Source organism: Pyricularia grisea, assembly GCF_004355905.1.
Source record: "Pyricularia grisea strain NI907 chromosome Unknown Pyricularia_grisea_NI907_Scaffold_1, whole genome shotgun sequence".
Lineage (NCBI taxonomy): Eukaryota > Fungi > Ascomycota > Sordariomycetes > Magnaporthales > Pyriculariaceae > Pyricularia > Pyricularia grisea.
In genome coordinates this window covers 6,084,799-6,098,785 of record NW_022156716.1, presented here as the reverse complement: position 1 = coordinate 6,098,785, position 13,987 = coordinate 6,084,799, and the positions used below count along the sequence as shown (strand labels likewise).

The window sequence follows — 13,987 nt, the reverse complement described above, 5'->3', positions numbered from 1 at the left end:
AACTTTACTCTGCAAGACACTCCATACCTTGTCGACCCACTAAAAACTCAATGCACGACAGATGAAGGACTGCCACCAATTGAAGGGGCCGCCAATTGGCCGCGCAATAGTTGTACTATTGAGAGAATATCTTTGCGACTAATTATTTTTATTTATGCCATATACGAAATACAAATAATCTCAATTTTCACCACATAATATCTTATCTTTTTAAACTTGTGCTTTTTCATTGTCTTGCCTTGTCCGCACGACCTTAGATGCACAGGGGCGCATTGTGATAAAGACATTCAGACCAAAGCGGCAAAAACAGAAGCAGTCGACGCCTGAACCTGCACTGCCGTAACTGCACTGGAATCTGTGCGCTATGATCAACCTAGGATTGGCCCGCATTGCCAGGCTGGTCGAGAAACGGGATGCATTACCATGGAAAGCCGTCCACGTTGCAGGGACCAATGGAAAGGGGTCCATATGTGCATATATCTCAGCCTTGCTCACTCAGGTTGGCGGCTATTCCGTTGGGCGGTTCAACTCTCCTCACATGATTGACAGATGGGATTGCATCACTCTCAATGAGACCACTGTTCACCCAAATACCTTCGCCGCAGCCGAAAAGGATGTGTTACGGCGGAACGAGCAGCTCAATATTGGCGCCAGCGAGTTCGAGCTCTTGAGCGCCACCGCCTTTGACCTTTTTCGGTCTTCTGGGGTGGATTTTGGCGTCGTCGAGGTTGGCCTGGGTGGAAGGGAAGATGCCACAAACGTGCTGGAAAATAAAGCCGTGACTGTCATCTCCAAGATTGGGCTGGATCATCAGTCTTTCTTGGGCAACACTCTTGCCGATATTGCGCTGCACAAGGCTGGAATTATGAGACAGGGCGTTCCGTGTGTCGTCGATGCTAGCAACCCACGTACTGTTCTAGACGCCATACACAGCCATGCAAAGAGCATTGGAACCGACGTCATCCTCGCCTCGCCGTCTTCGGACACCCAAACGCAGCTTTACCAAGAAGGATTTGCACCTCACCAGGTCCAGAACCTTTCGTGCGCTCTCGAGGCTTTCCGGGTAGCTTGTCCGGCTAAAAATTCCACTCCCTTATCGGAGTTGTTGCCAGTCCTACAGAAAATATCATGGCCTGGTAGGCTGCAGACCATCGACATCGGCAAGATCATTGGTAGCAGTAAATCAGCATTGTTGGACGGTGCACACAATGTCCAATCGGCAGAAGTTTTGGCTCAGCATGTCGATGTCCATCTTAGGAATGGAAATGAGCCAGTCACGTGGGTTCTGGCTGCTTCTGCTGGGAAGGATGTGACAGGAATATTTGAGCTTTTGATAAAGCCACAGGACCGAGTGGCAGCAGTCCGATTTGGGCCGGTAGACGGCATGCCATGGGTTACCCCTGAGGACCCCGATTTGATCCTCAAATTGGCTTCTGGCCTGGGGGTAGATAGGTTTGGCCTTTTCAACGCCGACATGGACCTTGAGCGAGCTTTGAAATGGGCCGCTTCCACAAGTCGTGATCAGCCTGTTGTAATTGCTGGAAGCCTGTATTTAGCTGGTGATGTTCTCAGACTTTTGAGATAGTCACCGCAACAGAACGCCTTCTGCTGGATGATGTGTTCACAGATCCTTTTGCGTTAGCAGATTCTGTGTTTGTGTTGTTGGTCAGCTGAAATGTGACAGCATGCTCGCCCGTAAAATCCCAGGGCTCACGAGAGATGAACGCTTCCTGACTACATACACTGTAGGATTCTGGCAAGGTTCCCAGGATATAGAAGTTTTTCTTCCTGTGGAGGTATTGGATTCACGGAAACTAGTTTTAGTGATCAACCTGGCCAGCCACTATTGAATGTGATGCAATGGAACAAAAAAACGGGTTCCCAGGGGCTCCTGTAATAGACAAGGTATGTCTACTACCTTTTTTTTTCCATAGCCGAGAGGCCCTCTCGATGAACTAGAAGATGATTGTCGAATTAAACCAGCATGCAGTCGTTGACACAACAAGATAAGAATCAAAAAAAGGCTTCATCTGTTCCAGTCTACCCCAGTCTAGTAGGAAATGATATACAAGTCTTGTCGGTAATAGACGGATCCCATGAGCTTCCTTCGCATCAAGGGCCCATCGAGTGCTCCCATTCCGTTTCCAATACAGTTGATAAACCCTCTATTTCGCTGCCTCGGCCTCCCTGGCAGCAGTCAAGGCACGGCCGGGCTTTGAGTTGAGGAAGTGGTTCCTAGCAAGGCATTCAGTCAACAATTTGGCTCACAAAAAATGTAGGCAGACGACCGGCATTTCCCCAAGCAGTGCCGAGAGTGATAAACATACTCGTGTGTGGCCCAGTCCATGATGTAGTAGGCGGCAACAAACGGCGGGACAATGTAGAGAACCTGGCCCTTGAAACGGCGCCAGGTGTTGAAGACGGCGGCATGGCCTGCGCCGGCGAATGGCCTCTGTCGGTTAGGGGTGACGTTGTAGGTGATGATTCCCTTCTGCTTCTGTTGGGGAGTGCCTGATTAAGCGTGTTAGCCATGGATTTTCGGTTCGATGGTAGCGACGTCGTTGGGACAAATTTCGTCGTTGAACTGTCGTTCCACTCGTTGCGGTGTCGTCATGTCGCCAATGAACGCTCGTCGGAACTCACCAAAAGCACCCCAGCCACCGAGGTACCTGCAAAGATAGCATTGTCAGTAAAACAACACAGTCAAAGCTGGTAGCAATTCGCCCCGCAAGAGACAAGAAGTCTTTCTCATCGCCGTGGGAAGAAAAAAAAAAACCGAACGGCTCTGCTCGCATGCTCAATTGAGACGGGTCGTGGGCGCAAAAACGTACTTGTTGTACTTTCCGATGGGGCCATCGCCACCACCGCCGCGCATGATCTGTGTAGGACGCATCTTGAACTGTGGTTGTCGTCGTCGACGTGTGGGTGAAGGTATCGAGTTGCTTCGGAGGCTCTTTTTTGGTGTCGCGCGGCTTAACGAGAAGTTGGATGTTCGAAAATACCCGGAAGTGATGTTCTTCGAAATCAGCCGAGATACTACCGCATTCGGGCTAGTGTCCAAGCTAAAAACCCATTTACTGACCAATGAGCAGCTCTGAATTGTCAGTGGAAAAGCTTCCCAAAATGGGCAAAATAAGTGGAGACCGCAAGCTGTGAAAAGCATTGACCTCCGATCCCGACCTTCCCGGCCTTGCCAAAGTACTCCGGGTCGAATCAGCTCCGCGCCGACGTCTGAGAGGACAAGCAAAAACGACCACAATATCTCCGAACCACATACCTGACTTGCAACCCGGTCGATCAAATTCTCAGATCTTTTTCAGAGTTCATCTTGTCATCAGTTTGTTTCGACTTAACGTCAGCAAAACATCAAAAGCAGCTTGTGTCATACGATGGCTGCATCCCAGTTCCGCTTCCCCTTCCTCGCGGGCGCGGGTGCCCTGGCCTTTGCAACGGCCCAGGCCTCACTCTACGATGTCAAGGGTGGCACAAGGGCGGTCATCTTTGACCGTCTGACTGGAGTCAAGGACACCGTCGTCAACGAGGGCACTCACTTCCTTATCCCATGGCTGCACCGCGCCATCATCTTCGACGTCCGCACCAAGCCGCGGATGATCGCCACCACAACGGGAAGCAAGGATTTGCAAATGGTCAGCTTGACGCTGAGGGTACTTCACCGGCCCGAGGTGAAGGCTCTACCCAAGATATACCAGGTACGTACATTAGAGCTCCTCCGGCATTTCAGCAGCAAGTTTTTTTCTTCTTCTGAAACTAACATTCCCATGTCGCCAAATAGAACCTCGGCACAGACTACGACGAGCGTGTCCTCCCCTCCATCGGTAACGAAGTCCTCAAGTCCATCGTCGCCCAATTCGATGCGGCCGAGCTCATCACGCAACGTGAGGCCGTTTCGCAGCGCATCCGTACAGATCTGATGAAGCGCGCATCCGAGTTCAATATCGCGCTTGAGGACGTCTCCATCACCCACATGACTTTCGGCAAGGAGTTCACCAAGGCCGTCGAGCAGAAGCAGATCGCCCAGCAGGACGCTGAGCGCGCCCGCTTCATCGTCGAGAAGGCCGAGCAGGAGCGCCAAGCCAACGTCATCAGGGCCGAGGGTGAGGCCGAGAGCGCAGAGACCATCTCCCGTGCCATCGCCAAGAGCGGCGACGGACTCGTGCAGATCAGGAAGATCGAGGCGAGCAGAGAGATCGCGCAGACGCTCGCCTCAAACCCAAATGTCGCTTACCTTCCGGGTGGCAAGCAGGGCACTAACATTCTGTTGAATGCCGGCAGGGCTTAAAGGTGGACGGACGGGTTGAAGAAGAAAAAGAAAATCTTAAAAAGGAGTTTTCCGTGTATTACTAGTGTTTGCGTTGCGGGAAAATCATGTACCTTCTCCCCTTCAGCCGTGATAATATTACCAGCCATAGCGGCATTTTATGCATCATATGCCACGTTTTGAAAAATTTGTTGCCTTGCAATGTACGTGAGTGTACGTAGAGCACTTAGGAATTAACCAGGGGAGTTACGGCTATCTAACCAAGCCAAGGCAACTTCATATATGACCCGTGGTCTAGGCTTCTAGAGACGAGACTACTGTGGTCTTGGTGGGTGACACAAATTGCCCGTTTACCAACGTCCACCCCTCACGCTTCATCTTTAACCATTCCTTCCTCGTCTTCCATCGCACAAGATCACCGGCAGCCCTGGCGTCCTCCGCGCTGTCATGGCCCGCCAGCTGCCCTTCGGCCGGTTCTACCTGAATCCTCGTATTGAGTATGGTCTGCATCAGCATGCGCAGGCCGTTGCGAATAGGAAGGCCCCTGTTATGGGGGTACAACAAAACAGTGTCCACGATGACCGGGTGGACGACGCGCATGCAGTTGAGATCATTCTCCAGTCCATGTCCAATCAGCGGCGTGTCTCGTGAGATGAGGGAGAAGAGGAGATCTCGCGCGACTTCAGGTGACGATACCATCTGCAGCCGCTTGCGCTCGCCCGCCTTCTGCGGCGGTGGTGGCTTGTCCGACGCGAGGGCAAACGGGCGGGCGTTGGCTATGTCTTCAGGCCAGACGCCCGAGTACTGCGAGTTCAGGTCGAGGACTTCTCCAAATGGTCGGACGAGCACGTCGATCAGTTCTTCACCGCTGGGCCACGATGTCGCCGTAAAGCGTATCATTTCAAATCCCTTGACTGTGTAGCCCATCTCACAATCAAAGCATACACCCCTATCTTTGGGGGCGTTGGGATTCTCCGGCGTCTCGACAAAGTTCCAGAGCGTGGCGAGCTGCTTGGGGTTGGAGTGCCTGAATACATGCGTGTCCTTGACGGTGCAACCCACAGACTGGCCGACCGTCTCACCGCAGCATCTGTACTGCCTTTCGGGTATCGACCGATCTGCGGACTGCCTGTTGGGCATGTACAGCTTTCCAGGATGGTGGGTACATTTGCCGCCCGAGGCGAGAGCTCCGTCTTCCTCTCGTCGGCCAGGGAATACTTGGAAGCGCTTGGTGCACCGGTCGCAAACCTCCCAGCCTTGTGAAACGGTTTGAGCTTGCCTGGCCTTGGCAATTTCTTCCTCGGCAGGGACGGTAGGAACATAGCCATACTTGGCCAGGTCGTCAATAGGGGTGAGAAGTCTGGCCTTGACAAGTTGGACCTCCTGAGTCCCACTCAAGCCGGTCTCGATGACAACTGGTTCGCTGGATTTTGCAGCTGTGGTACTGTCGTCATTGGAAAGAGCAGCTTCTTGCTTTCTTAATACCTCGGTGCGTTCTTCTTTCCATTTCTCCACGGTGAACTTTTTGCAAGACGTGATCCTGCTCTTGAGTTGGTTTGAGTACCCATTAGTTTTTGCAGCGTTCTCCTCTTCATCTAAAGCCATCCAAATGATTTCCTGGTCGGTGAGCAAAAGTCGTTTTGTAGCATCATCCTTGGCAATTTTCTCCAAGCCTTGGTTAAGGCGGGTATACTGGTCGTAAAGCATCTTAACCAACTTCCACCGAACCTGGAATGTTGCTGGTTGATTCCTGAGGTGCCTTGGGTTCAGACCCTCTGCTTTCCTGATTGGTGCCGGTGCGGGTTTAGGCTTGGGTACAGGGGCAACTGTGGTCTCAGGAGCCGGTGTTGTGCTCACTGGCGAGTGCTTTCGTATGCTGAAAGGGTTGTTGTTGGCTTGCTGCTGTGATTTGGGCGTTGAAAACGATGAGCTGAAAGGGTTGTTGTGGGAATCCCTTTGCGTTGTTGGAGTCGTGGACTGTGTACTATCTTCTACTGGCGATGCCTCCGAGTGCTTCCTTTTCAAAGCTGGAACAGTGTCAATGGAGATTGTCGCTGCAGGAACAGTAGGTTTTGACAAAGACTCTGCGCTGTCCGGAAACACATCTCCATCATCTGGGAGCGTGTCCTCGTCTAGAAAAGGCACAACAGGTGCAGTAGGATCATATTCTTCGTTGCCCGTCTTTAAACGCTTAGATGAAGGGCCCTCGGGTGACGGTGCAGCTGGGGCCACCGGGCCTGAAGCACCATCATTGGCACTGTCACCCTTTGAGACACCATTGGCATTTGTCTCGACGCCCACATTCAAGTCGCCAGCATGACGGAACAGACACCTAACTGAAGTGCATTTGGCGCCGGCAGGGCAGTCGATATGTTTAAAGATTTGCAACCCGGAATCCATGGTTGCAAAGGCAGACAGATAGATCAAATCAATCTGGACTGTGTATATTTTACACTTTCCAAATGGAATCGCACTGGTGAGTTGAGAATAAGGTAATCACGCATCTGTGTGGCCTGGAGTGAAGTGAAGCAATCCTGCAGGCAGGCTGTGGTCGGAATTGCCTGATCTGGGTGATTAATCCATTAGCCACCTAATTGGCTGCTCGAGTGGTTGGTTCCGCTGGCTTTTGGTGGTCGCTCGAAGCTCTGCTTCATTTGATGTGCTGCACACTGCTCCTACTTTGATTTGCCCTTTTAATTTATGAGCTTCGAGGCTCACAGGGTAGGCGGTTAATTGCAAGTCTTTAGACCTGATGGGAGGTCTACAAGGTGAATTCGGGGATGGGTTCAGTTGCTGGGTGAGTTAGTGAATGCCAATGTAATGTGCAATCAGTCAATAAAAAGTACGGGATGAGGCAGACAAGGTGGTTGGTTTCAGTGGTTATTTGTCTTAGTCATCATGTTGATGATCTAAGGTTGCTGGGCTAAGGTGCCTAAGATAAGGTAGTCCAAGCCGTAAGTCAAGCTTGCTGGGATAATTAATGTATCAGAATTCACTTTGGATGGCAGCCGAGAGCTGGGACAGATTTGCACGTGGAAAGACTGGTTGCAGAGCCTCTCCCTATGCTTGGCTATAAATTGTACGGTAGGATCCGATCCGCAGAAGCTTGTCCGTCTCATTCGAGATCACCAAGATAATTTAGGTAGGTACCTACGGTACCTACCTACTTTGTACAAACGTGTCATCTGGGTTCAAGTAAGGGCTGAAGTCTGCGGGCAAGAAAATTTCCGAATGGCTATTGTACGCCATTGCTGCATACTGTACAGGGTTTGCATAGTTGCTTCTTTTATATTACAGTGTTTTGCAGCCGTATTAAGAATGACGACCTTGATTCTTATGTGCCAACAGCAAACCCGCGGGTTTGCACTGGACGTAATCATTCGGTGCAATGCAGATTCCGATGGCCGCGCGTTTCTTCGCATTCGCACTCGGTGGGGAGGCTTTGGCCCACTAATCAGAGGCGCTTGACAGTTCAGTTCAGGGGGAGTGTGAACTAAAACGTTAAATGCAGTTCAGCTACAGTACTGAAGGGCACGTCAGTGGAGATAAGGCTATCCGAATACGCCGCAAACACCGGACAGCGGAATTCTACTTCCCGTAACGTCATTAAAAACCATGGGATTCCAACCGATTGATGGCACATATTTACACAGGAACGGGCGCTTGCCTCCTTGAAATATATTTAAGCAAGTGAACAACTGCTGTGCATCCCATCTAAACTTTGATCTAAGCTTATTCAAAAAATTGCTTCATCTTTTTATTTCTGCCCCACGTACCTATAACGATACCGATACCTACCTTAGCCACATAGGCACCGATCTAGGTAACGCAGTCCGAAGCTACGATAAACAATGGAAACGGTATTAGCCTCTAGCGGCGGTACCGTCCGCGCCGATCACCTATGTGTGTTGGTTCATGGGGTAAGGTCCAAACCACCCAACGTCCATCCATACCTGGCTATCGCTGCTCTCCTCATTTGCCAGTCTGAGGTGTAGTACTGACTTATACCGTCGCGCCGCAGCTTTGGGGAAATCCGGCGCATATGGCACAGGTTGCCAAAGCCCTCAGAGATCGATACACACGCGACCAGCTCTATATAATTGTGGCGAAACGCAACAGCGGCTCATTCACGTACGATGGCATCGAACTCGGAGGCCAGCGGGTATGCCGAGAGATCGAAGAGGAGTTGGAGAAGATAAAGAAGACCGGGGGCGAGATCACCAAGATCAGCTTTATTGGCTACTCCATGGGTGGACTGGTTGCGCGATATGCCATCGGCTTGCTGGAGGCTAAGGGTGTTCTCGACAAGCTGCAATGCATAGTCAGTGACAATCCTACCGCGTGGTGCCTGGGGAGGGATAAGGAACGAGCCAACATAACTAATGCTGCTGCAGAACTTTACTGCATTCGCTAGTCCCTTTCTAGGATGTCGAACGCCACTCAAAGGCTGGAACAACCATTTGTTCAACGTGCTGGGTGCAAGAACCCTCTCACTTTCAGGGAGGCAATTATTCGGCATCGACAAGTTCCGAGACACCGGCCGGCCCCTAATAGCTGTCATGACAGACAAAGAATCCATATTCATGTCTGGTCTACGCAGGTTCAAGCGTCACACGCTGTACAGCAATATTGTCAACGACCGCGCCGCAGTTTACTACACAACAAGCATATCCAAGACGGATCCGTACGTCGACCTGGACAAGGTCAAGCTGAACTTTGTCGAGGGTTACCAAAACGTGATTCTTGACCCGGACTGCCCTGTGAAGCCGAAGGAACCGGTCGCGCCGACGGCGTTCAAGGCGCTCAAGAGTGCGCCCTTCTTCCTCGCGCTGGCTGTTCTCCTGCCCATCGGCATCACCGCATTCCTCATCAACGCGGGCGTGCAGACCGCCCGCTCCTCGAAGCGTCTCCGCGCCCACGGGCGCTCCCACGACAGCAAGCACTACAGCAAGCTTCCTCTGTGGGTCAAGGAGGTTCAGGGCGCGCTCGAGGACGCGTACGAAAACCTCAACAGCTCGCAGAGGCAAGAGTTCCTCGCCAGCGAGACTCCGTCGGACGACGAGGGTGCCGGGGGTGCGGCAGACGACAGGGCCAGCACCATGGGCGTCGAGAAGTCAGAAGACCACTCGAGGCTCGCGCTGGAGAGGAAGCAGAGCCACGCGGCGACGCCAACCCTGGCCCTGGCCCCGTACCAGTTTGCCATGATTGATTCACTGGACTCGTTGGGTTGGCGCAAGTACCGCGTTTGGATCCAGAAGAACAGCCACAGCCATGCCGCCATCATCGTAAGGATTGTCAAGGACAGGTATTCCGAGGGTTACCAGGTTCTCAAGCACTGGCTCGATAATGAGTTTATCATTTGACTGGATTTATGAGCCAACGATCCTCGTATGCTCTTGGTCTAGTGGCAAGAGTTTACGGTCCTTGTATCGTTTTCTTTTTCTCGTTGTCATTTTGATTGTTCTTTTTCCCTGCATGTTTAAGCATGCTTGTCGTCCTGGGTAGATTTGTGAGCGAGGCGCTAAGTTGGCTTTAGATTATCTCGGCTAGAATTTCCTGATCTTAACAAATCATAATATTTCAAGAGGTCTGTATTAGCGAACCCTTGGGATATTTTCATAGCGTTTGGTGTTCCTTTACTTTTTTTTTTTACAATTCCATGTGAAAATATGAAGACTAAAATCTAGTTCTAGTGTCTACAAGTTAAACCCTCGCCTCTGATGGGGGCAACTTGGTCGAAATCCATTGATAAGTCGAATTCCCTATTACAACAGTGTCATAGTATGAGACTGGTCACATGTAGCTATGTGTTGGTCTGGCCGTTGCCAATTGTTTGGTTTCTTGGGTTTACCTAGGCATCGTCAAGATTTTTGGGTCCCCTGATTTATTGAAGTGGCGGTTTTCAGGTTACATATCGCTGGACAATTCATCACAATCCCTGGTATGGGCGCACTTATTGGGCAGCAGATGTTCTTCAGGATAGTGTCAAAATTACGAATAGAGCTTGGACAGCCTATATGCTTATGCAAACATACTGCCTGTGAAGGAGATATGCCATCTACGTTTGCTGGTGGGCCGTATAAGTTACACTGGTTGGCACTTTGCGAGGTATCACGCCATTCTGGTGGCTAGGCTTGCTCCAGATAATGAGATTGATTGTTGAAAATTAAGCCGTGGTTCTAAAACTTAGCCAGCATCGTTGTTGAAGTATGGATATGCCTCCAAAGCCTCGGCATGTCTTGAGCAAATATGAAACCAGATGCCAGATTCCAAGATAGTTGTAAGTCCAGTCCCCAAAGCAAAGCTAGATGCATGTTTATTCTGTACGGAGCCGCTTACGATCTGGTGATGACTGGTCCTCGAACTATCAAATATCAGATCGTGTTAGAAGGTTTGGTAGATCCTTGCGAAGACCAGTGCCAGTTTGATTGTTAGAATATGGACAATAGCGCAGACTTGCTTACCTTGAGCAAAGCCTGAACTGGTGAGACAGATACACCAGCAGACCTGTAGCGTCTGCGGTTATCGCCCTATGAATGGTACGAAGATACGTCCAAAAGATTAGCCTTCACTTGTCCTATAACAACTGTGGCGAGAATACTTCCTCCTCTGGCTGAGCCTAAAAATGCATACGTAGATGCCTACGAGTCACTTACAACAGGAACCGAGATGAGGCGGATGTAAGCGCCAACCTGGGCTTTAATGATGCGAACCATCCATTCCTTTGCCACAAGACACAAGCTCAAAATCTCGGCATGGTCCGCAGCCGTCCAACGATAGTCCAGTCCTGGAACGTGTGTCCGGCAGCAATTGGTCGAGATGTACATGACCATGGCCGCGTCGTTGTCGAGGTCAATGCTCCTGCCGAGGTGGAAGAGCGTTGTTATCGTGGCCTTGTCCGTCTCATCATTGACCATCCCGTTGGTCTGGTATGTGAGCTGCGGGCGCTCCCGGAATGTGGCATCGACCGACACCACACTGGAGAGTATGTTTTGAAATATTCTTTGCTTCACCCGCTCAGGGAGACGTCGCAAAAGATTCGGCAGCGTATTATTCGTGCGTGCCGTCCACCCGCTCCCCATCTGGAGCTCCGGTGACTCCAGGCTAAGACCAAGCTCCTTCTTCGACATGCGCTCCAAGGACGCGCGCTCGATCGCGGCTTCGGCAGCCAGTATAGTCGCCTTGCTGTTCCGCAGCTCCTCGATCAGCTTGTCTCGCGTGGCAGAAGCGGCCAGCTGCGCCGCATGCAGGTTCTCGTTCTCCAACTGCAGCTTCCTAACCTCCTCGGTGAGCTTACCGCAGCGATGATCCAACTCGCCGCGCTTGATGCGCAGCTCCCTGGCGTCCTTGATCATGTCCATGACGACGACCTCGGCACCGCCCAGCGGCGGCGGGAGCCCCTTGTCCCTGCGCTCCTTCTCCAGCGTGACTAGGGTCCAGCCGCACATGGCGGCCCAGCTCATGGCCTCGTTGCGGGACTGGCACTCGGACGCCTGGCGGAGGTGCGTGACGGTGGCGGCGGTGGCCTTTTCCAGATCCTCCTTGAGGTCCTTGACCTCCTTGACGGCCTCGGCGTAGCTCAGGGCGCCCTCGACGACGGTGCGGTAGGCGTTGCGCATGCGGTCCGGTATGGGAGTGCCCCCGAGCCGCAGCTGCACCATCTCGGCGGCGAAGCGCTGCGCAGTGCGGAAGAGCGGCCGCGTCTCGTTGACCCGCATCCGGAGACAGTAGATGCCCTTCTCCGCGCAGCTGTCGCACCTGGCGTGGCCGAGCTGGAAGACGCACAGCCGCTCCGGGTGTTCTTGGTATCCCTTGAGGCACTCGTGGCATAGTGGGCGGTCTTGCTTCCATAATTCGGTCTAGTGGGTTTTTGATTTGGGTTTGGGGAGCGAGGTCAGCTGTGCTTGCTCAAGTTGGGTAGACTTTTGCAGGATAAGTATCGGGAGGGCTTCTTACAAGTAAAGAGTCTTTTTCTGCTTGGGTGAGCAGCTCAATGTCTTTTTGCCGCTGCAGCTGTCGACTGCGGTTGCTTGGTGCCATGACAGATGTGGATGTGAGTGAAATCTGAGAAAATGATTTTTTTTCTATCCTGATGGTACGATGATACTAAATATGATTGTCAAGTTGCTGGACCTCTCAGGATTGTCAGATAACGCTCAAGCTGCATATAATCAAATAAAAAGAGGCGATTCAATGCTAGAAACGTGATGGCGAGGGCGTAGTATTTGTTTCTGTTTTGTAGATGCGGGCAAATGCAAAATCCATACTGTTGGAAAGAAGCTCCGGGTAAGTATTCACAGCCTCTTTCCATCAATACGCAAGATTGTGCTATTTCCCTCAAAATGGAAGCCTAAAGTGCCGTAGGGTGAGCGTAGTGAGAAACCACGACTTCTACACCGCTGACGGGTGATTTCTAGAGGGATTGGAATTCAGATACCGAGACGTAGCTGAGATGTCGAGGTTTAGTAGACGAACTGGGAAAGCAAAAACAAATCGAAGAATGATTTTTTGAGCCTGCGCTTCAAGTTTCGACAGATAGAAGCAAACAGGACCAACCAGGCTGGTCCGCGGCTAGAACCTACGCTTTGAGAACTCAAGATTCCGAGGGAATTAAACTAGCAGGTCAAATTTACTAAATATTCAGAGTTTCGATATTTCCAAAAATTTCCCTTTTAGATAGTAGACTTGATAAAGAACAATTAAATCTTGTTAGCTCTGAGTCCCCATATAACTGAGGACTCCGGGCTAAGGTGGCTGCTGCTCAGCTTACTCAATGGCCCCCTTCGTCGTCTTGCACCATGTCATTCTTGTGTATTTACCCAGGCTTTTGGAACTGGCTACGGTCGACTAACCGAGTGTCTATGTTTGGTGCTTGAGCAAAGGTTCTCAATGATCAGCCACCCTCCTCTCAGGAAAGTATAAAGAAAAAGTGTCGCTCAGATAGAGGTCATGGTCTTTCTGGCAGCAGCTCCCCTCCAAATCCTATAACAGGAGCGAAACAGTTCAAGAAGCAACATCTACCAAGAGCTTATACATCATATCATGCATGTCTGGTAGCCCATCCAACTCTAATGAAACCTTGAGCACCAGATGATCTCTTGCACATTGGACCGGTGACCATGACTTGACATATGCTTGGGTTTGGATGTGAGAGGAACCCCTGTATTTCATACATGGTGTCAACCGTTTATATCGCATTCTCTCCTTATTTCATCACAAAAACTAGAATACATAATTAGATCGCCGCTAAGTCCATCACGCTAACAGATGTGCCTTCAGAGCTACAAGTGAGGTCAGTGCCCAAACAGGAGACGTTGTTCCGGCCGCTGGGACCAATGGAATAGGTTGACCACCTTGAGCTAATAATACCTACTTGCAGCATTACCATCTGTTTTAAGGGGACCACCACCCACAAACGCACGAAAAGTTTATCTTTGGGGAGGGCTTTGGAATGCACAGAGCCATGCAACTGAAGAGTCGACAGGTCTAAATGTTTGGATGAGTCAAGGTATGGCCCAAAAGGGGGTCATCTTTCCGACTGTCAAGGTTCTGACAGCAAAGAATTCGTGCTCATGAATTTTAGATTAGTTGGACTGTCGGATGATGCTCCGCGATATGAACTGAAATCATCAATTTAGTGCCATGTCTTACAGACATCTCTTGCGTGTTGTCAACCTGCACGATGTAGGGAACAGAACAAGAATTCAA

The 13,987-nt window shown here is 51.0% G+C and overlaps 6 protein-coding genes across 6 annotated transcripts; 3 read left to right on the top strand and 3 right to left on the bottom strand.

Annotated features, from left to right (window-relative positions):
* Positions 1-364: 364 nt before the first annotated feature.
* On the top strand, positions 365-1,585 carry PgNI_01883 (uncharacterized protein; the record flags this gene model as incomplete). The annotated part of the gene is made up of 1 exon (XM_031121955.1): positions 365-1,585. One exon carries the CDS (start codon positions 365-367, stop codon positions 1,583-1,585), a length of 1,221 nt encoding a protein of 406 aa, XP_030987925.1.
* A 158-nt stretch (positions 1,586-1,743) lies between these two features.
* On the bottom strand, positions 1,744-2,991 carry PgNI_01882 (uncharacterized protein). Its single transcript, XM_031121954.1, has 4 exons — positions 2,832-2,991; positions 2,644-2,669; positions 2,328-2,511; positions 1,744-2,235 (listed from the first exon to the last, which is right to left on the bottom strand). The coding sequence occupies exons 1-4, from the start codon at positions 2,891-2,893 to the stop codon at positions 2,166-2,168; spliced, it is 342 nt and encodes a 113-aa protein (XP_030987924.1). The 5' UTR covers positions 2,894-2,991; the 3' UTR covers positions 1,744-2,165.
* A 221-nt stretch (positions 2,992-3,212) lies between these two features.
* Positions 3,213-4,456, top strand: PgNI_01881 (uncharacterized protein). The gene is made up of 2 exons (XM_031121953.1): positions 3,213-3,710; positions 3,794-4,456. Exons 1-2 carry the CDS (start codon positions 3,390-3,392, stop codon positions 4,298-4,300), a joined length of 828 nt encoding a protein of 275 aa, XP_030987923.1. The 5' UTR covers positions 3,213-3,389; the 3' UTR covers positions 4,301-4,456.
* A 117-nt stretch (positions 4,457-4,573) lies between these two features.
* PgNI_01880 (uncharacterized protein) lies at positions 4,574-6,679 on the bottom strand (the record flags this gene model as incomplete). Its single annotated transcript, XM_031121952.1, has 1 exon — positions 4,574-6,679. One exon carries the CDS (start codon positions 6,677-6,679, stop codon positions 4,574-4,576), a length of 2,106 nt encoding a protein of 701 aa, XP_030986166.1.
* A 1,156-nt stretch (positions 6,680-7,835) lies between these two features.
* PgNI_01879 (uncharacterized protein) lies at positions 7,836-9,955 on the top strand. Its single transcript, XM_031121951.1, has 3 exons — positions 7,836-8,199; positions 8,301-8,600; positions 8,674-9,955. Exons 1-3 carry the CDS (start codon positions 8,131-8,133, stop codon positions 9,640-9,642), a joined length of 1,338 nt encoding a protein of 445 aa, XP_030986834.1. The 5' UTR covers positions 7,836-8,130; the 3' UTR covers positions 9,643-9,955.
* A 640-nt stretch (positions 9,956-10,595) lies between these two features.
* PgNI_01878 (uncharacterized protein) lies at positions 10,596-12,319 on the bottom strand (the record flags this gene model as incomplete). Its single annotated transcript, XM_031121950.1, has 4 exons — positions 10,596-10,643; positions 10,744-10,809; positions 10,936-12,138; positions 12,236-12,319. 4 exons carry the CDS (start codon positions 12,317-12,319, stop codon positions 10,596-10,598), a joined length of 1,401 nt encoding a protein of 466 aa, XP_030986835.1.
* Positions 12,320-13,987: the final 1,668 nt, after the last annotated feature.